At 27.9% G+C, this 24,547-nt stretch overlaps 1 protein-coding gene across 1 annotated transcript in view; it reads right to left on the bottom strand.

Moving 5' to 3' along the window:
• Positions 1-24,547, bottom strand: part of LOC107444752 (monocarboxylate transporter 10) — a 274,874-nt gene that overhangs the window by 53,446 nt on the left and 196,881 nt on the right. The window contains exon 2 of the mRNA XM_071184754.2: positions 393-726. Coding sequence (XP_071040855.1) covers positions 393-726 — 334 coding nt within the window. The remainder of the gene's footprint in view (positions 1-392; positions 727-24,547) is intronic.

Here is a 24,547-nt window from a genome sequence, read left to right as displayed (position 1 = left end):
CATTACTTTAGTTCAAAATAAAACTATTTAGTCATACTTTGAATTAACATTGATTATAAATATGATTAAACTAATAATAATTAAAGTAAAAGCAAAGTAAGTTTGTCAAATTAGCAACGACTACATTTAAGTTACCGTTTTTTATTTAATTACAACTTGATTATGATTTTGTACGAATGATTTTCTGAATCACCCGTCCCCAAGGGGTTAATGGTGCATGATGATTGATTCCCAGTCTTTAATGATAATTTTTCACCTATACTTGCATAAGAAATCTTTTAACTTCAGGATTGGTATAAATTTGATAAGCCTTTTTTCTGGTTTGGGACATCAGATGACTTTTTTCAGTCCTCGTATAAATGGGGTGCTAGGGAACCTACAGTTGTACTCACCTCACAGCCTGCGTGACAAGCAGAGGTACCGTTGCCATCCCAATTCCAGTACCAGATATCACAAATATTTCCATAAGCTCTCTCTTTTTCTTGAAGTACTGGCCAACCATGATGGAGGAGGTACTTCTGGTGAGACTAAAACCGGTACCGAGGATGATGGCGTAGCTGAAATATAGTTGATGGAACTGTGAGGCAAAGGAAGTGAAGAGGCATCCAAGGGCAGCGACTAATCCCCCAAGAATGGACAGAAGTCGAGTACTTTTGCGTCTACTGAGTGCTACTATGATAGGAGCGAAGAGGAATGTCACGGACATCGAAGCTGTACCAAGTATCACTGAAACACACAGAAAAAGAACAGCGTGAGCATTGCACTTGCTTTAAAATAATTTTTACATACCAACCCACTCTTCTACATTTAGCAGAAGATTTCGTTCTAATATATAATGTTATCGCGAATTTTCTATATTAGCGTTAAATGGTCTGTAGGTATTTCAAGTTTATTTCTCACCTGGTATAGTTTTGATCACTTGCCCATGGACTTGCAAGTGATCATGTAAAGGTTAACAACAAGATATTACTTGAAGACAAATAAGTCTTTACTTATTTTTTTCTATAATGTTTTGAATTATGTATTTATTAAATAAGATTTATTTGCTGTATTTTGTTTACTTTTCATTTCGCACCAAGACACAACACATTGCATCCCAAACTAGAGCATAGATGTTGCACCTTGGGGTACTTTGCAATGCTGTAAGCAATAATTTATTACTCCCTTTAAAATAACATATTTTTAATTTCAAACTTTTTCCAGATTTTTTTAAAAGGTAAGCGATGAGGTATTACTTTCATTTCTACTGTAATCGTACCCAAGTAAAAATAAAAATATTTATTTTCAAAGTGTCCCAAATAACAACGCCTTCCCCTATCAGCATATCCTACCACTTTATACACTTGAAAAATAGCTCCCGGAAAAAGCGGGAGAAGTTGAGAAAACCCAACTACTTTTCTGAGCTTGTTAAGTCATGAAATGATGAGTTATTGCAATTAATTGCTATAAGTTAGTTATTGCTGTTAATCATTGTTAAAAAGCGACAAGTTTTTATGCATATTCTTATGACAATAATGAGTTATAAATAATGAATTATAGCTGCAAAACTTTTAAGACTTTATTGGCTAAACAACAGCAAATAAAAAGTTATAGGACCTGACTCCAATGTCTATCAGTTTAATTCTGAGATATTCTCAGAACTGATGCGTAGATCATTATCATATCAAATATACTATTCACAAAATCCATTAGTCTTTTCATCATAATTTTTTAAAAAAAGTCTAAGAAACTCCAGCATGATTTTGAAAGCGTACATCACCTCCTAAGCTTGATAAATTACTACATCGGATGACAAGTACAGACTCAAAACTTGGTTAAAATTATTTTGCACTTCTTTTGACAGGATATGAAATTAATGGCAGAAGATCATGAATGATTGATGCTTCCGGGGATTTCAACACCTGAGTTCAAATAACCCAAGAACAATTTTTCCGGTGGTAACTTAAGTCAAATATTATTTGTTTTCGTAACATGTGTAAACGGTGAAGATTTGAAAATTATTGCTATAAATCATTGTTAAAAAGTGACAAGTTTGGATACATTTTCTTATGACTGCAACTTACTTGGATGCGATAGGTTTCCTTTATATTGCTTCATTGTTAATCTTTTTGTTTTGATCTTCTAGAAATAATCTACATATTTAAGAAATTATTGATCTATTGAGTCGATCTTCTTGATCTATGGATAAGCTATTAATCTATTGGAATTCGATTTAATTAAATACCGAACTTAGAACCAAATTAACACATTCACTGATAACTGGGTGAGGTGATTATACTATATCTATTCTTGAAGAATGGTTATCGATAAAGATAAAATTTAAGTTAAATTTTCTTATTTTAGCAACAATTTCCCTTTTTAAATGATTTATTTTAATAAACAGTTGTTATGTTAAAGCAGCTTAATTTCTGCAAAAAAAGTTGGATTGCCAGAATTACCAAAAATTCTGAACGGTTTGGTTTTTAAATGTCTACCACTCTATAAAATATTTTGCAAAACGCGTAGTAGTTGGCAGGCGTGTACAGGAAGATTACTTAACCCCTTGGGGACGGGTGATTGAGAAAAGCAGTCGTACAAAATCAGGATCAGGACGTAATTAAATAAAAAACGGTAACTTAAATTTAGTCGTTTCTAATTTGACACACTTACTTTGCTTGAACTTTAATTATTGTTAGTTTATTCATATATATAATCAATGTTAATTCAAAGTGCAACTAAATAGTTTTATTTTGAACAAAGTAATGGTGAATTAAATAAATCGAACAATTATAACTCCGCCCACAAATAAACTGCTAAAGAATTACTTTGGTCACCAGTTTTATCTTTTTACCCTGGTTAATACGGTTTTATGCTGGCACGCATTTGTGACAGTCGGCGCGAAAGGGTTAAATCCTATACCACAATGGTCTTTTCTTAACTTGCAACGGAGTATAGTTACCGAGTCAAATTTGCTACCTACAAACATTATCATTTACATGATGTGGTAGTTATCAATGTATAATTGAAAATAGGCTGAAAGTAGCTTACTTTTTATTTATTTGAAATAAATGGATGATAAGCAAGTGTCAGCCTGTCAAGAAGACTTTCGCGATTATGATGGAAATCCACAAAAATTTTAGGATGGAATAATCCACAAAAATTTTAAATGATTTTTTAGGACACAAAATTTTCAGCTGCAATTTCTCCATTGCGGAAACTGCGGAAACTAATAATTGGTGCACCGGAGTACCTGGCCAAAAAGGCCACCTCCGTAAATTATATGATTAAAAACTGAATCAAAGGCCATTGATATTAAAATTATTTGGGTTAGTAGACTTAATGTTAGTAGTTAAATAAAATTAAGGAAAAGAAAATAGAACAGGGATAACACAGACAAATAAAAACATATAGAAAAAAAAAAGATAAATAAAAAAGAAATAAATAAAAATTATTTATTTATTATAAATCATTATTTATATTTTATATATAATTATTGAAAAAATGAGCAGTTAGTAATTAGCATTGTTAGTAGTTGTATTAGTAAATTGAATCAGAATGAGCCGCAGTAATTCCGCGAAGTATTGGGCCAACCCAAGAAGGTGGAAAAGGGTAATGATGATAGAGGAGCCAGTCAGGGGGATGGAAAAATCATCAAACGATGAATTAGTTTTTAAAATGTAGTGGTAATTAACAGATCCACTAAAAGAGATTTTTGTTTGAAACGGTAGACACCCTGGTGACGAATTTCACTCGTCAAACGATGTCATCGGGTTAACTGATAGTTTGAATACTTAAGATATAGTTAGAAATATCTTGCATATTATCCTATAGGGTAGTTGACCAAGGCTAAAAGCTAATATAGATTAAGACGGAAAAGAGAAAAAATCTTTCTGGCATAGTTTGTTTCGGGAAAAATAAAATATTTATGACTACCAAGAGTTTTTTATAACATTTATAACATATATAAATGGCGTTTATCAGTTAATGTGATGCCCAAAAAAAAGTACGAAAAGTACTCTTAAACTATTATAGTACAAAATGAATTGAAAATATGAAATAATCAAGCTAATTTAATTCCCCTAATGCGTTTCTAGTTAAATAAAATAATTTTAAATTAACTAAAATTAGAATAAACATTCAATAGGAGACAGCTTACAGTGGTGACAATAAAAATTGTTAGAATTGCAGCGAAAATGGCAAAGTTAATGTCTTTTCTTAAGTAATAAAAATACAGACAACATCCAGAATTAAAGAAAGTTTAAATATGAACTAGATAAGATTCGCTGATATAAATAAGAAAAAAAATGGATTTTTACTTTATAAATTCATAAAAAGCAATTTTTACCATTATAAGATAATGTTCTATTCTTGATAAGTAAATACAAAACACGATCTCTATGATTAAATTATCCTCGTTAATAATAAATTTAAAAGTAATCTGATATTAGAATATTTTATTTAAACAAAACATTCTTTAAATAATCATCAAACTGACGATGTTCAGGAAAACTGTTTAATGAGTTTACAAGAAATTTAATAATGGAAATACATTTGTCGCCTTAATTGTAAAGCGCTGTCTGGCAACTGCCATTGCGAATTAACTAAATGAAGACTTCTAAAATTCCTTAAACGTAATTTCTCATCGTCTGCTCTCAAATTAATATCAAGAGAATTTAGTCGTCTGCCAAAAAGTAAAATGTCATTAATTTCGACAGTAGCTAGATTTTTATGCTCTGATCAATGTTGTCGTGTTTTTTTTCTTGGAGCTTTTCTATCGTTAGAAGACATTCTTAATAACTGTCAACAATGTCATCCCAAGTCAGTGGTTTGGTTCATTCGATTGTAGCTTTTTTGTTTATTTGTTTGGCAACATTCCTATCTTAGATCAGTGACAGCGTCATCATAGTTTCTTTTCTCCGTGATCTATTCAGTACAAAGTAAAAGTTATTGCTGTATTTTTGCTATGTCCATTCAGTTTGTTTATTTAAAAAGGGAAACGTAATCAAACATTATGAAAGAAAATGTCATCTTTGTTTTAGGAAAATTAAATCTTAGGTCGCTTTGAAAGAGAAGATGCATAAAAAAAAAACTAATGGCATATTGTCCTAAAAAATAGAGTAAGCATTTAAAATGGTGTATATATTGTATCTTACAACAGTTTAAACTGTAATAGTATAAATATAAACAAAAATTAAATCTGCATACAAATTAAATATACATATTAAATATATCTGAATGCAGAGTATTCAGAAATAACATGCCTTAATACACTACCCTACAATAATGAAAGACGCACTTTCTATTTTTGACATTTGACAAGATTATTAACAAGATTTTTAATCCCCAAACAAATGCCTGTCCTTTTCGTACATGTTTTCTTTCCTTATATTATCACATTTTGGTGTATGAACAGTAAGTATAAGGTCTTATCATTTGTAATTAAATTTTGTTTTATGATACAAAATTTGTGGAAACCCTTTATCATTTAGAGGTTTCTATTGAAAAGTACAAAAACTACTTAGAAAATTGATAGAAACTTTTTACATTTTCAAGATAATCGAATTGGACTTTTTAAAAGTACAATCTAAGTTCAATTTTTATTTTAAAAACTAGAAACAACAGTTTATGATTAAACAATTGGCGTAAATCACTTTCACAGTTTTGAAATAAAATGATGGTACGTAATTCATTTGAATTTTTTTCTAATGAAATCATAAATCATATTACTCGATTTCATTTTCAAATCTGATTATTAAAATACATCACAAATTGAATGAAATTTGTTTATCTGTTTTTAAACACGTAAAAAAGTTGTATAACTCGATGCTCATAGTAAGCTTAATAACGAATCATGTTTTGATAAGCCGAAAATTTAACAAATGATTTGATGATTTAAACAACACCTTTTAATATTACGAACATACAACTAGTAATAAATAAAAATTTTAGCAAAACCTGATTACAATAAATTAAAATTGAATAGCTTAAAAACTATGATTTTTGAGAAAGTAATCAAAAAACTAAATTTGCCAGCAAACTCTAACAGACGTTCACTGCAGTGATTGATCTGAACTTTCGATTGTTTGTCACAATAATTCTAAAATGTGACTGCTTTATTTGATTTAACCAAAGACGGAACTCATTTTATAAATGAAGGAAGAACTTAATTGAACAGTCGGTTTTCATCAATCTTTTAAACCTAACTGAATTTTCACAACAGACATCTAAAGGGTAATTTAGACTTTATCAGACGTGTGTACTGACGAGCAATGAAAAAGTAAATTATTGCAGAAAAAATAAAAGATTGGGAGATTAAAGACCTTTTTATGTCTGGTAAAGAATTATTTGATGTTATATTTTGGAGACATTAGTTATTTAAGTGTGAAAGAGGTATAGGATGAATTCACTTCGAGGAAGGGTTATTTGGCATTGGATAATACAAAATAAAACATTGTCATGATTATGGGCAACGAATAGCACGACGACAGTTTTTTTCTTTCAAGAGACATAATTTAGAACACAATTATAGACGCTCATATAGAAAAATAGACATTTAAAAGTGTTAAAAATAAAAACCATTAAACATTTTAACGATGCTTTAACATAGGCTATTATTTTGCAATGTATGTGTCAAAAATATAATCGAATTTCCAGTTGTAAATCGGTTATAATTAAAATAAAATTAAATAAATGTTTTTATCGTAACATACATTACTAAGAGAAACATTGTAATTTATATATTATAAATATGTGTTATCTTAGATAAAAGTGAAAAACAACGTGAATAATTCACAAATTAAGTAAAAAAAAATTTTTTTTTAACAGCAGGCACTGAATTTATCGTTTTTCACCATGTAAAGTGCTAGAAGTGTTGCTTATTTTGTGTTGCCTTGTTACCAAATTTACGAAGCGAGCAACATTTCCCACCCTACAATGCCACAAATACCGGTTCATAATATTTGTCACATTCCCACATCGCACACAACAGGCGACAACACACAGAGAGAAGCATCCATGCCCTAAGCGGGATTCGAACTCGCTGCCATTGGCTTCGCAGTCAGGCACGCAAACCGCTCGGCCACTTGGCCAGCCTAAGTACAAAATGGACACAATGTATTTTCACTTTAGTCTACGGAGTGCAAAGTAAACCCTATCATTTTAGATACGTTATCTTTCCTCCCCCATTTCGCGAGGGATTATTGAATAAACTGAAGAGAAAAAAATTTGCTGCATTCTTACAAGTACTTGGTCTTACTTCATTAGGCTGTGGGAAATTCAAATCTAAAATTAAAATCGTTTCGATAGCTACAGGTTTTTTCAAAAAAGATATTTTTAGTTTAGTTTGTTTATTGTCTGTAAGTATAAGTTTACAAAGAACGTATATGCTTATAAAAAACCCACATATTTATTATACATGTATATACACTTGTCCCCCATTGTTTGTTATAAAAGCAAACAGTTTGCATTTTAACTAATTGAACCATAAACTAATACCTCTTATTATTTCAAATATGCAACTAGTAAAGAAAATAAAAGTATTGCAAAAATTAAATCCAAATAAATTTCTTAAAAAACTTAATTCAATTTGCGAACAAGCCACAAAACCGGAAAATTTGCAAGCAAGCACAAGCAGACGTTGATTTCACAGATTGATCTAAACCTTATGTTGCTCATCATGTATTTTTAAGATCATTCTGAAGCGTGACTGTTTTATAAGTATTAAAGTAATTTCATTTTGATCTAACCAAAGAACGAACCCTAACTCAATTCGTAAATGAAAAAAAAAAAAAAAAAGAACTTTATATAACGCCATTTTCATCGTTCCTTAAGCCTAATTGAATCTTCACAATAAACATCCACAGTAATTTATTCTTCAACAGACGTGTGTACTGACGAGCGATAAAAAAGTAACTTAATTAATGCATGGAGAATAAAAGATTTAGAGAATAAAACCTTTTTTATGTCTAGTAAAGAATTATTTGAAGCTAAACTTTGATGTCATTAGTTATTTAAGTGTGAAAGAGGTGCAAGACGCATTCACTTCGTGGAATGGTTATTTGGCGTCGAATGCTACATAGTGGAACAATGTTTTCATTTTGGTCAACGAATAGAATATTTTAAAGTTAAGTGAGGAATGGCGACAGTTTTCTTCTTTTAAAAGGCATTAAGAGTAATAATTTGAAACGCTTTTTACAACATTGACAGAGATAAATAGCCATTTAAAAGGGAAGAAAATAAAATCTCATTTAACTTTTTAATTCTTGGCTATTTATTTTAAAATAACTTTCGTGCCAAATATCGAATGGAAGTTTTAGTTATAAATGATTGGCTACAATCAAATAAAAACTTTAAGAATGGTTCTTTCAATAAAGTACAGTGTTAACAAAGCATAGTCAAATATAATGAGGGTAAGTGTTTTATTTAACTTTTTAAGAAGGAATAATGGTTGTTAGAAAAACAAATTATTTATATTTTTCTTAAATGAAAGGCTAGTTGCAAGAACAAAGTAAATTTCGAATCACAAATTGTCCGTTAGAGACAAATAAAAGTTTAAAAAAACTATGTTGTTTTTCACACACTACTTAACTTTAAAGATATGCTAAAGTTAAATATTTGCTTAGTTCTTTGACAAATTGAAACAGCTATATAATGTTCAAATTGTCTTATTAATAATTTTTAGCTTTCAATTATATATTTTTAGATTTGAAAATTTGAACTTTGTTCACGCATCAATCCTCTGAATCAGATTGTTGCTCAATTTTGTGTTTAATAAAATAACGTTTTTTTTTTTAAGTATTTATCTGTAAAATGATTTTCAAAATAAAAAGTGCCAATTTATTCATATATATATATATATATATATATATATATATATATATATATATATATATATATATATATATATATATATATATATATATATATATCCCAATAGTTGATATGTTTCCAAATCAATTAAAATATATGTAGAAAAATCAGTCATAGGATATCATAGGAATAATTAGATAAAATACAAAGCTTAATTGTTATTTTCTTACTTTTAAGAGTGTGAATAATTTAAATTATTTATAAGAATTTTTCAGAGCTTTTTTGTCATAGAAAATAAATAAAAACCAGTTTATGTGTCTTAAACTATGTAATTGAAAATTATATACTCAGTGAAAAACATCAGTAATCTCAAAACCAAAACTGGTGGGAAGTACTTTACACGAAAATAGTGTAAAGTAGTTGCCACCATTTTTGTGTATTTCACTACACGAAGAGCAAAAAAAGCTCTGTTCCAATCCAGTGGCTTTTAACAAGCCGCTAAAAACATGAGTTTTGACTTATTTTTTAGTTCAAGCAACAAATTTTAAAAGGATTAAAAGAGTATTCACTCAATAAAAAAATAATTTTATTGGTTTTTGTTTAGTATTATTGTTGTCTAATTGCCACATGAAACTAGGTATATTTTCGCTATTTTGAAAACATAAATTATATTTATTTTAACTATACAATTTAAGTTAAAAGAAGTTAAATTATCAATAGAAATTCATTAAATTATTTTAAATAATAATAGCAATAATAATAAAAATACGCTGCATTTGTATGTCACAGCTTTAAAGAGATAGTCTGCTTCCATTGTAAATGTTTGTTTAGATTTTTTGGTGAAAATTAAAATGATATTCCACTACGTTAGTGTTTTTAACTTACAGATTTCTGAAAAATCTCTCATTTTCAGTAATGTAAGTTTGATATTTTTTCTACAGGTGCTTGCGCAATTACTTCAAATTTTATGTACGGGTGCAGACAGAAGCCAACGCAAATTTGCAAAATTTCTTTTTTTTCATTTACGTTAGTTTCCTTTTTTTTTCACGGACGCCTGCACATTTCGCCAAAACTCAAACGTGTATGCTTAAAGAGCACAATTATTTCAAATCTTACTACCAGAGCGTACAGAAGTTAACGCAAATAATCTACTTCTCTAGATAATCAAGATAAAGAGCGAAGGAATTGTAAAGAATTCGATGATATAATGATAAATAAATGTTACAGGTATACCTTTAAATTAGAAATAAATAACTATTTAATACGTAAAAATTACCTATATAACTTCTATTAATTTTATACTAATTTATCTGTGGAAAAACTGGGTCGTTCAATGAAATTTTCAGATCAAAAATAATAAACATTAAAACGTAGATCAATACGTTTTTCTGTAGAATAATAGAAAATGAAACAGACCAAAAAAGTCAAATAAAAGCCTTTGAATAACTCCTAAAAAAGTTTTTTTGGAAAATTCTTCTTTAATTTTAATTGGCTAATCTTGTTACGATATAAAATAAAATCATTGATTATTTCTTTTTAACACTGTAACGATTTTCTCTAGAAAAACGCGTTTTAAATTTTGGTTAGATATTTGGTTTTTCAAACAACAATAAATTATAAACATCTCGATCCCTGAACCTCTAAGAGATGTCATTAAAGCTTTATTATAATTTTTAAAAATTGGATAAATTTTTTTTTTCACGCAGTAAATAAAATTTTAAAATATGGTTTGAAAAAAAAAATATTGAATCTGCATCATCCTGCAAAAGTAAACAATTTTCAATTTAAAAATTTGATTGTTGTATTAATCCTATTACCGAAGTTTATGTTATAACAATAAAGCTTATAATTAACGCGAATTTTCCAGTGCATTAACGACATTTAAATAGTAACATTCATCATCTTTCCCATCATTACACTCTCTATCATAAGAGCCAATTTGCATAAACATTTTTCTTCGCCAAATCCTTTTCTCTCAACAATTCAAAACCAATAACCGATTATTACATTCAAGAATAATTCTAATCTGCGACATTTTTCATCTCCTAAACAATTCCTCTCAGGCATTAGTAGTCATGATTACCTTTAAGCTACTTTAATTTCTCCCCACCCCCTGTAAAGACGACAGATGATTGGATAAAAGTACCGCAGCGGCATACTTGTCTAATAACAGCTCTATGGGTGGCATGCATTCAAATAATCGCCAAAACCCTTCCATTTTGTAGTTCCGTTCTTTTTGGCGAGATCGGTTATTTTCCCAGCATTCCAGAGGACGTCCCGTGAACATCATTAAGAAGCCTTAATTACTATTCAGTGCAACGAGTGGGGTGAGGAGATGTGAAAAAGGTTTTTGAAAAGTGTGGCAACGCGCCCCATTTGTCTTCTTGTACTTAATGACCGTATGAGTGACTTTTGATGTCAGTGGAAGCTTTGACAAAAAAGAAAAAGGACACGTCGGAAGAGATTGGCGCTTCTGGTCTTGATTTTAGTTGCTTCTAGCTTCCATATAAAACTTCTAATAATAGTCTTTCATTATTTGAACTTAAAGAAAAGGTCCTTTTCAAACTCATATCTTGTTCTTTATTATTCTATAATAGTTAGCTTTAAAAGTTTATTAGTCTAGATTGGTTAAATTTGATAATAAGACTACGAGCCATCGATCATTGTCAACGTTGTTTTTAAATGATTACACGCTTCCGAAGTTGTCAAAATTCTAAAACTAAGTCTCGGCCAAATTGTATTTAATGATTTTGACAGGCAGGGAAAGTGTTGCAGTGGCCGAAGGAGTGATTGATTATATAGAGATTTATTCAGATCTATATTTTCAAAGGAAAAAGCAATTAAATGTTGCATTTCGAAATGGAATACAAAATAAGAAACTCGTTTTGCATTTATGTATTTGCTGTTTGAAATAAAGTGAAAAAAAAATCATTTCTTGTTGAATTATCTGTTGATTGGAGTTGACTGCTAGGAAAGATGAAATAAATTGAATTCGAATAAATGTGATTTATGTTTCTTTTGTAAAACTATGTAAAGTTAGAAAGAAGCGTGCATGAAAAAGTTTTAACTTTCATTCCATTTTGACAGTTTCATTAGTCGTTTTAAAATAAGCCCACTTAATCGATGTATCTATACTTCATAAAACGTTTCATACAGTTTAACTTTTAGTCATGAAATAATATAAAAAATAAATATTTTTTATGATTTTTATTAAAAAATTGCGGATTAAATTTTCTTTTTTTTTTCTTTCTTACTTTCTTTTTTTAGTTTAGTTGATTAATCAAAAACGAAATATACATTTTGCTACGACTCTCAATATAAAAATAAAACCTCACGAAATCAGGAAACTCGGTAGTAACAGAAAACTGTCGAGGTTACTTATTAGACGGAAAGATGACGCAATTTAGGTTGCACTACAGTTTCAGTTATTGGTCAGAATACGGTACATATAGCGGCCAAAATCAATTTTTTATTTTAAACACTCTTATTTATTCACATTGCTAAATTTTATTGTAAATAAGTAAAGATATATATTATTAAATATTATAATTAATAATATAGTATAGGTGGGAAGTAAACTTTATAGTAAATATGTTTCACTGTTGAAAGTAAATACTTACGGAACATTAAGGGCTAATACATCGCACTTGATTTTTTGTATGACTTGGTAGCTAATATGTCATATTTCCCAGAAAACTGCTGATTAATGTCAAAATAGCCCTATCACTTTTTATTTTATTTCAATAGGATCAATTCTGTGATCGTATTTTTAAAAATTCTTTTTCTCAGGACCAATTTTCGACCAATTTTTCTCACACTTTGTATTTTGCCTTGTAAAATTACATTCTTAAAATGGTATAAAAAATTGTATACCTAACAATCCAAAATTCTTTTGACCATCATTAAAAAAAATAATAAAAATTAATAAATATTTGCTGAAAGTTATTTATTTTTTTTTTTTTTTGTATAGAATTACCTTTGGATGAACGAATTTTATAAACACGTGCTATAATTTTTCCATTCATTTGAAAAGCTCTCGAGATGTGGAGAAATACGCAAGAAGTAAAATAACATTAATTAGTCCAAATTTTAGACCACTCTCTTAACCACACTATTGGGAGAGGATTTCCCATATTACGGTAACCACTGTATTTTTAATGGCCAGAAATCCACATCCTTCGAAAAAAACCTATTTTTTTCGGAGGAAGAACGTTTTCGTGTCTGATTTCGCAACTAAAAACATACCCTCCAACTTATGAGGATTTTGAAAATAATTCTTTCTAGTGGTAGCGAACCAAAGTAGAAATTTTTAAAGCAAATGGATCTCTCATAAAACTTTTATCAGAACTTAAGAATCTAGCCCTATGGCCTGCACTTTCATAAGTAATAGTGGACAAGTTACGCTAAAATTAATTTTTTTTAAATATTAAGACATTAATTTTGCTACCGTCTGAAAAGAAGATTTCTGAAACTACGGAAATTCCGTAGCAGTTGGAGGGTATGTAAAAATATCCTCTGCTCTAAATAATTTGCATGTTTGAGGTCATCAATTCGAACCATTAAAATTAAGTTCTTAAACATGAAAATCCGATCATTAGATCAAAAGTTAATCAAGGTGGTCCTTTTTTCATTCTTTTGAGTACTGAACAGAATTGTTTATATCCAGTGAATATTTCTTCCTGATATGTACCACTTCAGCTTTACCAAAGCACTATCATACCTGCAAACTCTTCCGGATTTTCCGCAAGATTTTATTTTCATATTTAAAGTGGTAGCAATACTCAGGTTATTCCAATTAACTTTTTGAATTATAATGATAATTATAGATGAGACTGACCACCACTACATATAAATAATTACAATAAATATATCAAAGCATAATAATCTTTACGAAAGCAATTTTCAACGAAATCAAAATATAAATAAATTTTTGAATCAGATTGATTTTCGGTCATTGTTTTACAACCACTCTGAAAATCCATTCTCGGAAGGAGTGAAAGTTGGCAGGTATGCACTATTTCTTAACTTCAGACAGACATATAACATTTTTATGATATGGTATATTATTTATGCACACAAATTATTTATATAGTATGGACAGAACTATCTTGATTCTGAAAATTAACTCTTAATAATAAAATTCTTGTTCTATCATTTTGTTATTCTTTGATAAAAGGAATCTTTCTTTAAAAAATGCTAGGCTTTAAGCGACTTATCTAAACGGTATATCACAGTTTTGATTTTAGATAATCCTTTCTGAGATTGATTTTTATAGTGAGGAAAATTTTCGTTGCTGTGGTAAAATTTGTTTCTTAATGCATACCTGCCAACTTTCACTCTTTTCGATAATGGATTTTCAGAGTGTTTGTAAAACAATAAACGAAAAACAGTCTGACTCACAAATATACTTATATTTTGATCCCGTTGAAATTCGCTTGTGCAAAGAGTATCATTCTTTGATATATTTATTGTAATTATATATATGTAGTGGTGGTCAAACTCATTTATAATTTTCATTATAATTCAAAAAATTAATTGGAATAACCTGAGTATTGCTACCACTTTAAATATGAAAATAAAATCTTCCGGAACAGTTGGCAGGTATTTTAATGCATATCCTTGTTTTTGTTAATTTGATAAATAAAATACACAGGAAATATTTCCTTAATCTAGACAGGGGAAAAAATTTCTTAACAAGTTGATTGCCAGGCTAATTTTACATGACTTGTCCGTCTGGCCAAATGGCAGATAACTTCTGACTAAATTTGCGAATATTAGACTGATTTTGCTAGTTTTTTAAAAGGTTTAGTTTGACATATTAGAAATAAGTGGTGAATTATATAAGTTCACGAATTATTTAGAAATAATGGTAGATAACTTCTGACTAAATTTGCGAATATTAGACTGATTTTGCTAGTTTTTTAAAAGGTTTAGTTTGACATATCTGAAATAAGTGGTGAATTATATAAGTTCACGAATTATTTAGAAATAATGGTAGATAACTTCTGACTAAATTTGCGAATATTAGACTGATTTTGCTAGTTTTTTAAAAGGTTTAGTTTGACATATCTGAAATAAGTGGTGAATTATATAAGTTCACGAATTATTTAGAAATAATGGTAGATAACTTCTGACTAAATTTGCGAATATTAGACTGATTTTGCTAGTTTTTTAAAAGGTTTAGTTTGACATATCTGAAATAAGTGGTGAATTATATAAGTTCACGAATTATTTAGAAATAATGGTAGATAACTTCTGACTAAATTTGCGAATATTAGACTGATTTTGCTAGTTTTTTAAAAGGTTTAGTTTGACATATCAGAAATATGTGGTGAATTATATAAGTTCACGAATTATTTAGAAATAATGGTAGATAACTTCTGACTAAATTTGCGAATATTAGACTGATTTTGCTAGTTTTTTAAAAGGTTTAGTTTGACATATCAGAAATAAGTGGTGAATTATATAAGTTCACGAATTATTTAGAAATAATGGTAGATAACTTCTGACTAAATTTGCGAATATTAGACTGATTTTGCTAGTTTTTTAAAAGGTTTAGTTTGACATATCTGAAATAAGTGGTGAATTATATAAGTTCACGAATTATTTAGAAATAATGGTAGATAACTTCTGACTAAATTTGCGAATATTAGACTGATTTTGCTAGTTTTTTAAAAGGTTTAGTTTGACATATCAGAAATAAGTGGAGAATTATATAAGTTCACGAATTATTTAGAAATAATGGTAGATAACTTCTGACTAAATTTGCGAATATTAGACTGATTTTGCTAGTTTTTTAAAAGGTTTAGTTTGACATATCTGAAATAAGTGGTGAATTATATAAGTTCACGAATTATTTAGAAATAATGGTAGATAACTTCTGACTAAATTTGCGAATATTAGACTAATTTTGCTAGTTTTTTAAAAGGTTTAGTTTGACATATCAGAAATAAGTGGTGAATTATATAAGTTCACGAATTATTTAGAAATAATGGTAGATAACTTCTGACTAAATTTGCGAATATTAGACTGATTTTGCTAGTTTTTTAAAAGGTTTAGTTTGACATATCAGAAATAAGTGGTGAATTATATAAGTTCACGAATTATTTAGAAATAATGGTAGATAACTTCTGACTAAATTTGCGAATATTAGACTGATTTTGCTAGTTTTTTAAAAGGTTTAGTTTGACATATCAGAAATAAGTGGTGAATTATATAAGTTCACGAATTATTTAGAAATAATGGTAGATAACTTCTGACTAAATTTGCGGATATTAGACTGATTTTGCTAGTTTTTTAAAAGGTTTAGTTTGACATATCAGAAATAAGTGGAGAATTATATAAGTTCACGAATTATTTAGAAATAATGGTAGATAACTTCTGACTAAATTTGCGAATATTAGACTGATTTTGCTAGTTTTTTAAAAGGTTTAGTTTGACATATCAGAAATAAGTGGAGAATTATATAAGTTAACGAATTATTTAGAAATAATGGTAGATAACTTCTGACTAAATTTGCGAATATTAGACTGATTTTGCTAGTTTTTTAAAAGGTTTAGTTTGACATATCTGAAATAAGTGGTGAATTATATAAGTTCACGAATTATTTAGAAATAATGGTAGATAACTTCTGACTAAATTTGCGAATATTAGACTGATTTTGCTAGTTTTTTAAAAGGTTTAGTTTGACATATCAGAAATAAGTGGTGAATTATATAAGTTCACGAATTATTTAGAAATAATGGTAGATAACTTCTGACTAAATTTGCGAATATTAGACTGATTTTGCTAGTTTTTTAAAAGGTTTAGTTTGACATATCTGAAATAAGTGGTGAATTATATAAGTTCACGAATTATTTAGAAATAATGGTAGATAACTTCTGACTAAATTTGCGAATATTAGACTGATTTTGCTAGTTTTTTAAAAGGTTTAGTTTGACATATCAGAAATAAGTGGAGAATTATATAAGTTCACGAATTATTTAGAAATAATGGTAGATAACTTCTGACTAAATTTGCGAATATTAGACTGATTTTGCTAGTTTTTTAAAAGGTTTAGTTTGACATATCTGAAATAAGTGGTGAATTATATAAGTTCACGAATTATTTAGAAATAATGGTAGATAACTTCTGACTAAATTTGCGAATATTAGACTAATTTTGCTAGTTTTTTAAAAGGTTTAGTTTGACATATCAGAAATAAGTGGTGAATTATATAAGTTCACGAATTATTTAGAAATAATGGTAGATAACTTCTGACTAAATTTGCGAATATTAGACTAATTTTGCTAGTTTTTTTAGTTTGACATATCAGAAATAAGTGGTGAATTATATAAGTTCACGAATTATTTAGAAATAATGGTAGATAACTTCTGACTAAATTTGCGAATATTAGACTAATTTTGCTAGTTTTTTTAGTTTGACATATCAGAAATAAGTGGTGAATTATATAAGTTCACGAATTATTTAGAAATAATGGTAGATAACTTCTGACTAAATTTGCGGATATTAGACTGATTTTGCTAGTTTTTTAAAAGGTTTAGTTTGACATATCTGAAATAAGTGGTGAATTATATAAGTTCACGAATTATTTAGAAATAATGGTAGATAACTTCTGACTAAATTTGCGAATATTAGACTGATTTTGCTAGTTTTTTAAAAGGTTTAGTTTGACATATCAGAAATAAGTGGTGAATTATATAAGTTCACGAATTATTTAGAAATAATGGTAGATAACTTCTGACTAAATTTGCGAATATTAGACTGATTTTGCTAGTTTTTTAAAAGGTTTAGTTTGACATATCTGAAATAAGTGGTGAATTATATAAGTTCACGAATTATTTAGAAATAATGGTAGATAACTTCTGACTAAAGTTGCGAATATTAGACTGATTTTGCTAGTTTTTTAAAAGGTTTAGTTTGACATATCAGAAATAAGTGGAGAATTATATAAGTTCACGAATTATTTAGAAATAATGGTAGATAACTTCTGACTAAATTTGCGAATATTAGACTGATTTTGCTAGTTTTTTAAAAGGTTTAGTTTGACATATCTGAAATAAGTGGTGAATTATATAAGTTCACGAATTATTTAGAAATAATGGTAGATAACTTCTGACTAAATTTGCGAATATTAGACTAATTTTGCTAGTTTTTTAAAAGGTTTAGTTTGACATATCAGAAATAAGTGGTGAATTATATAAGTTCACGAATTATTTAGAAATAATGGTAGATAACTTCTGACTAAATTTGCGAATATTAGACTAATTTTGCTAGTTTTTTTAGTTTGACATATCAGAAATAAGTGGTGAATTATATAAGTTCACGAATTATTTAGAAATAATGGTAGATAACTTCTGACTAAATTTGCGAATATTAGACTAATTTTGCTAGTTTTTTTAGTTTGACATATCAGAAATAAGTGGTGAATTATATAAGTTCACGAATTATTTAGAAATAATGGTAGATAACTTCTGACTAAATTTGCGGATATTAGACTGATTTTGCTAGTTTTTTAAAAGGTTTAGTTTGACATATCAGAAATAAGTGGTGAATTATATAAGTTCACGAATTATTTAGAAATAATGGTAGATAACTTCTGACTAAATTTGCGAATATTAGACTGATTTTGCTAGTTTTTTAAAAGGTTTAGTTTGACATATCTGAAATAAGTGGTGAATTATATAAGTTCACGAATTATTTAGAAATAATGGTAGATAACTTCTGACTAAATTTGCGAATATTAGACTGATTTTGCTAGTTTTTTAAAAGGTTTAGTTTGACATATCAGAAATAAGTGGAGAATTATATAAGTTCACGAATTATTTAGAAATAATGGTAGATAACTTCTGACTAAATTTGCGAATATTAGACTGATTTTGCTAGTTTTTTAAAAGGTTTAGTTTGACATATCTGAAATAAGTGGTGAATTATATAAGTTCACGAATTATTTAGAAATAATGGTAGATAACTTCTGACTAAATTTGCGAATATTAGACTAATTTTGCTAGTTTTTTAAAAGGTTTAGTTTGACATATCAGAAATAAGTGGTGAATTATATAAGTTCACGAATTATTTAGAAATAATGGTAGATAACTTCTGACTAAATTTGCGAATATTAGACTGATTTTGCTAGTTTTTTAAAAGGTTTAGTTTGACATATCAGAAATAAGTGGTGAATTATATAAGTTCACGAATTATTTAGAAATAATGGTAGATAACTTCTGACTAAATTTGCGAATATTAGACTGATTTTGCTAGTTTTTTAAAAGGTTTAGTTTGACATATCAGAAATAAGTGGTGAATTATATAAGTTCACGAATTATTTAGAAATAATGGTAGATAACTTCTGACTAAATTTGCGGATATTAGACTGATTTTGCTAGTTTTTTAAAAGGTTTAGTTTGACATATCAGAAATAAGTGGAGAATTATATAAATTCACGAATTATTTAGAAATAATGGTAGATAACTTCTGACTAAATTTGCGAATATTAGACTGATTTTGCTAGTTTTTTAAAAGGTTTAGTTTGACATATCAGAAATAAGTGGAGAATTATATAAGCTAACGAATTATTTAGAAATAATGGTAGATAACTTCTGACTAAATTTGCGAATATTAGACTGATTTTGCTAGTTTTTTAAAAGGTTTAGTTTGACATATCTGAAATAAGTGGTGAATTATATAAGTTCACGAATTATTTAGAAATAATGGTAGATAACTTCTGACTAAATTTGCGAATATTAGACTGATTTTGCTAGTTTTTTAAAAGGTTTAGTTTGACATATCAGAAATATGTGGTGAATTATATAAGTTCACGAATTATTTAGAAATAATGGTAGATAACTTCTGACTAAATTTGCGAATATTAGACTGATTTTGCTAGTTTTTTAAAAGGTTTAGTTTGACATATCTGAAATAAGTGGTGAATTATATAAGTTCACGAATTATTTAGAAATAATGGTAGATAACTTCTGACTAAATTTGCGAATATTAGACTGATTTTGCTAGTTTTTTAAAAGGTTTAGTTTGACATATCAGAAATAAGTGGAGAATTATATAAGTTCACGAATTATTTAGAAATAATGGTAGATAACTTCTGACTAAATTTGCGAATATTAGACTGATTTTGCTAGTTTTTTAAAAGGTTTAGTTTGACATATCTGAAATAAGTGGAGAATTATATAAGTTCACGAATTATTTAGAAATAATGGTAGATAACTTCTGACTAAATTTGCGAATATTAGACTAATTTTGCTAGTTTTTTAAAAGGTTTAGTTTGACATATCAGAAATAAGTGGTGAATTATATAAGTTCACGAATTATTTAGAAATAATGGTAGATAACTTCTGACTAAATTTGCGAATATTAGACTAATTTTGCTAGTTTTTTAAAAGGTTTAGTTTGACATATCAGAAATAAGTGGTGAATTATATAAGTTCACGAATTATTTAGAAATAATGGTAGATAACTTCTGACTAAATTTGCGAATATTAGACTGATTTTGCTAGTTTTTTAAAAGGTTTAGTTTGACATATCTGAAATAAGTGGTGAATTATATAAGTTCACGAATTATTTAGAAATAATGGTAGATAACTTCTGACTAAATTTGCGAATATTAGACTGATTTTGCTAGTTTTTTAAAAGGTTTAGTTTGACATATCAGAAATAAGTGGAGAATTATATAAGTTCACGAATTATTAAGAAATAATGGTAGATAACTTCTGACTAAATTTGCGAATATTAGACTGATTTTGCTAGTTTTTTAAAAGGTTTAGTTTGACATATCTGAAATAAGTGGTGAATTATATAAGTTCACGAATTATTTAGAAATAATGGTAGATAACTTCTGACTAAATTTGCGAATATTAGACTAATTTTGCTAGTTTTTTAAAAGGTTTAGTTTGACATATCAGAAATAAGTGGTGAATTATATAAGTTCACGAATTATTTAGAAATAATGGTAGATAACTTCTGACTAAATTTGCGAATATTAGACTAATTTTGCTAGTTTTTTAAAAGGTTTAGTTTGACATATCAGAAATAAGTGGTGAATTATATAAGTTCACGAATTATTTAGAAATAATGGTAGATAACTTCTGACTAAATTTGCGAATATTAGACTGATTTTGCTAGTTTTTTAAAAGGTTTAGTTTGACATATCAGAAATAAGTGGTGAATTATATAAGTTCACGAATTATTTAGAAATAATGGTAGATAACTTCTGACTAAATTTGCGGATATTAGACTGATTTTGCTAGTTTTTTAAAAGGTTTAGTTTGACATATCAGAAATAAGTGGAGAATTATATAAGTTCACGAATTATTTAGAAATAATGGTAGATAACTTCTGACTAAATTTGCGAATATTAGACTGATTTTGCTAGTTTTTTAAAAGGTTTAGTTTGACATATCAGAAATAAGTGGAGAATTATATAAGTTAACGAATTATTTAGAAATAATGGTAGATAACTTCTGACTAAATTTGCGAATATTAGACTGATTTTGCTAGTTTTTTAAAAGGTTTAGTTTGACATATCTGAAATAAGTGGTGAATTATATAAGTTCACGAATTATTTAGAAATAATGGTAGATAACTTCTGACTAAATTTGCGAATATTAGACTGATTTTGCTAGTTTTTTAAAAGGTTTAGTTTGACATATCAGAAATAAGTGGAGAATTATATAAGTTCACGAATTATTTAGAAATAATGGTAGATAACTTCTGACTAAATTTGCGAATATTAGACTGATTTTGCTAGTTTTTTAAAAGGTTTAGTTTGACATATCTTAAATAAGTGGTGAATTATATAAGTTTACGAATTATTTAGAAATAATGGTAGATAAAAATCTACTAAATTGAATTTATTAAACCAAGAATCACAATTGATAAACTACTACTTGAAAATATTTATTCGCTGTCTTGAGCAAGTTGGCATCTCTGAGTATGTAAATAAAACTAATTTTGTGTGTTCTATATTGCATTAATTTCTTCACACCATTTCAGTAGCGATACCAATATTAAAAAAATTTAAAATTTATTCGAATTATGTGTTTCTAATGATCTTGGCTTCGCCGGTCATCGGGGAACCCCGTGGCGCTACGAACAAACTCAGTGCCGGTCACCGGTGACTCCCATGGCATTTAACGTGTTAAATGAAAGATATAATTTACATAGGAAACATTGTCTCACTTGTCTGCATCTTGAATATTTAAGTCTCTTAAATCACTCCCTTTGAAAAAAGTGGGGAGCATATAGGGGAGTTTTCAATTATAATTTATGAACAAATCTTTCTAAGGAAAAAAAGCCTTGGTTGTTAATTTTTCAGAACAGACACCCTTTTTTTTAGTAATAACCCTAACAAAAGCCTTCGAAGTATATGTTTTGAATAATTATATGCATGCATGCCAACTCCTCCGTTTTCTGCAAACTTTTTATACAGTGATAAAGAAATAGGCAAAGTTTGCAAAACTGAGTTCAATTTTGAAAATACTTAAAAGCTTCACCATGACGTAAATCGATTAAAGTGGTATTTTATATGTTTTTTTTTTTAAATTACACCAGGAAAAGATTTTTTTTTTAGTTTACTAAAGTAAGTTTTTTAGTTTATTAATTTAGATTATTAGTTTTTTAAATTAATAATAATTAAGTTTTTAAAGTAAAATTTAAAAAAAATAGAACTTTTAAAAATTTTTAGTCGAATTTTAGATCATATCAGAAAACTTTTGCTCTTTCCAAAAATGTTATATATTTTCAATAGTTTTTCTATTAAGTGTAGCCAGACTGGCAACACCGCAACTTGATGAGAGAATAACAGAAAAGTACATTGAAAATTATATAAATGAAAACAAATTTAATTTCAAATAAATGTAAAATAAAAGTGGTAAATAAAACAAGCTTACAAAATTGCAATTATGGTATGTTATGGTATTTTCGATATCTCTCTGTGATCAAGATAAAGAACTTAATTGTAAAGAATTCTACAATATAAGGAGAAATAAATGTTACGGGTATACCTTTAACTCAAGGACAAATGAATATCTTAAACGTAAAAAATGCCTTTATAATTTCTATTAATTTTATGCTGATAATATCGAAAGAAAGCTGATTTTTATGAGGAAAAACAGGATCATGCAATGGAATTTTCAAACAAAAAATAATAAACCCCAAAAAGCAGATCAATACGTTTTTCTGTTAGATCAAGATCCGTAATAGAAAATAAAACAGATCAAAAGAGTCGAATAAAAGCCTTTAAATAATTCCAAAAAATTTCTTTTTTTTTAAAATTCTTTTTTAATTTTAATCGGCTAAGCGTGTTATAAAATAAAATAAAATCTTCGATAATTTTCATAAGACAAATTTAACGATTTTCTAAAGAAAAACACGTTTCAAATTTTGGTTAGAATATAAATTTTTCAAATAGCCATAAAGCAAGAGCATCAGGATCCCTGAAACCTCTTAGAAAATGTAGATTAATTAAAGCTATATTATAATTTTCAAAAATTGCTTTGCTTTTTTCGAGCACAGTAAATAAAATTTTTTAATGTGCATTAAATATTATTTCATGTCTTCTTCATCATCATCAAACTCTATCTAGGCGCAGAGGGCATCAGCTGTCCTTTTCCCATCCATCTTGAAAAGTTACTTTTAAAGTAATCATTATCTTCTTTCAAAAGTGAATAAATTAAATTTAAAATCAATTAAAAATAAAAATGGTAGATAAAACATTTATGACAGGTCTATCTACATGGCATTATTTGTTATTTTTATCACGTTATGTAGCACAGGTTAACCGCTTTTTTCTGGTTAAATTATAGCCGCCACTTCTTCCGAAAGATTTTTCATTTATATGATTATTATTACATGTGGCAGCCCTTTTCTGAATTTGTAAATTTTAATTTAGACTTATTTTAACCACTACTGCATGTGAATAAATTAAACGTCCATACCAGAGATCCCAACTTGCTCAGGACAGCAAATAAATATTTTCGAGTGGTAGTTTATTAATGTGTGAATCTTGGTTTGATAAATTCACTTTATTAGGTTTTTATCCACCACTATTTCTAAATAATCCAAAGGCTTATATGATTCGCCACTTTTTTTCAATTAAGGCATGTGAGCGATACCATTTAAAAAATAAACAAAAGTAATCAAATATCTACAAATTTTAGTATATAGTTGTTTACCGTATTTTAAATTATTATGGCGCATCCAGAGCTCTTGGCATCTCTGATAATACAAATGCGTGCTTTTGAGGCATACCGTCATTCGGGGCTACTTTGTGCAGGATTTCGCAGTTTTTGAACTTTGACTCGTAAAAAAACTATGTTAATTCGAACTTTAGTAAAATTTATCGATATTATATTCATAACTGAACTCAGATGAGTGAATTTGATCAATATTGGCATTATTTGCATGTAATATTTACGAATTATAAGTCAAAACATACCTTGCACAAAGTAGCCCCTAAATGGGGCTACTTTGTGCAGCGATAGGAATTCAGTTTAATAATCACGTTTTTAGTAAAATATTGATATAAAATTGTTAAAAAAGTTAATTATTGACATTTATAAAGACGAAAACATCAAGATATGTAAAGATATTAGTTTGAAAATAATTTTCAGCGTTAAGAAACCATTTTTTTTTGAAGAATTTTTTCTTAAAAAGAATGTTTACTTCAAAACATTTGAGTTTAAACAAAAGAAAACCATATACATTTTTAAACATTGAAATGGATTAAATTTTAAAAATAATAATTATT

The sequence above is a fragment of the Parasteatoda tepidariorum genome, chromosome 5 (assembly GCF_982258835.1).
Source record: "Parasteatoda tepidariorum strain Cologne lab strain chromosome 5, Ptep-v5.0, whole genome shotgun sequence".
Lineage (NCBI taxonomy): Eukaryota > Metazoa > Arthropoda > Arachnida > Araneae > Theridiidae > Parasteatoda > Parasteatoda tepidariorum.
Note: the sequence above shows the minus strand (reverse complement) of the source record. Positions and strands in the feature narration are given on the sequence as shown.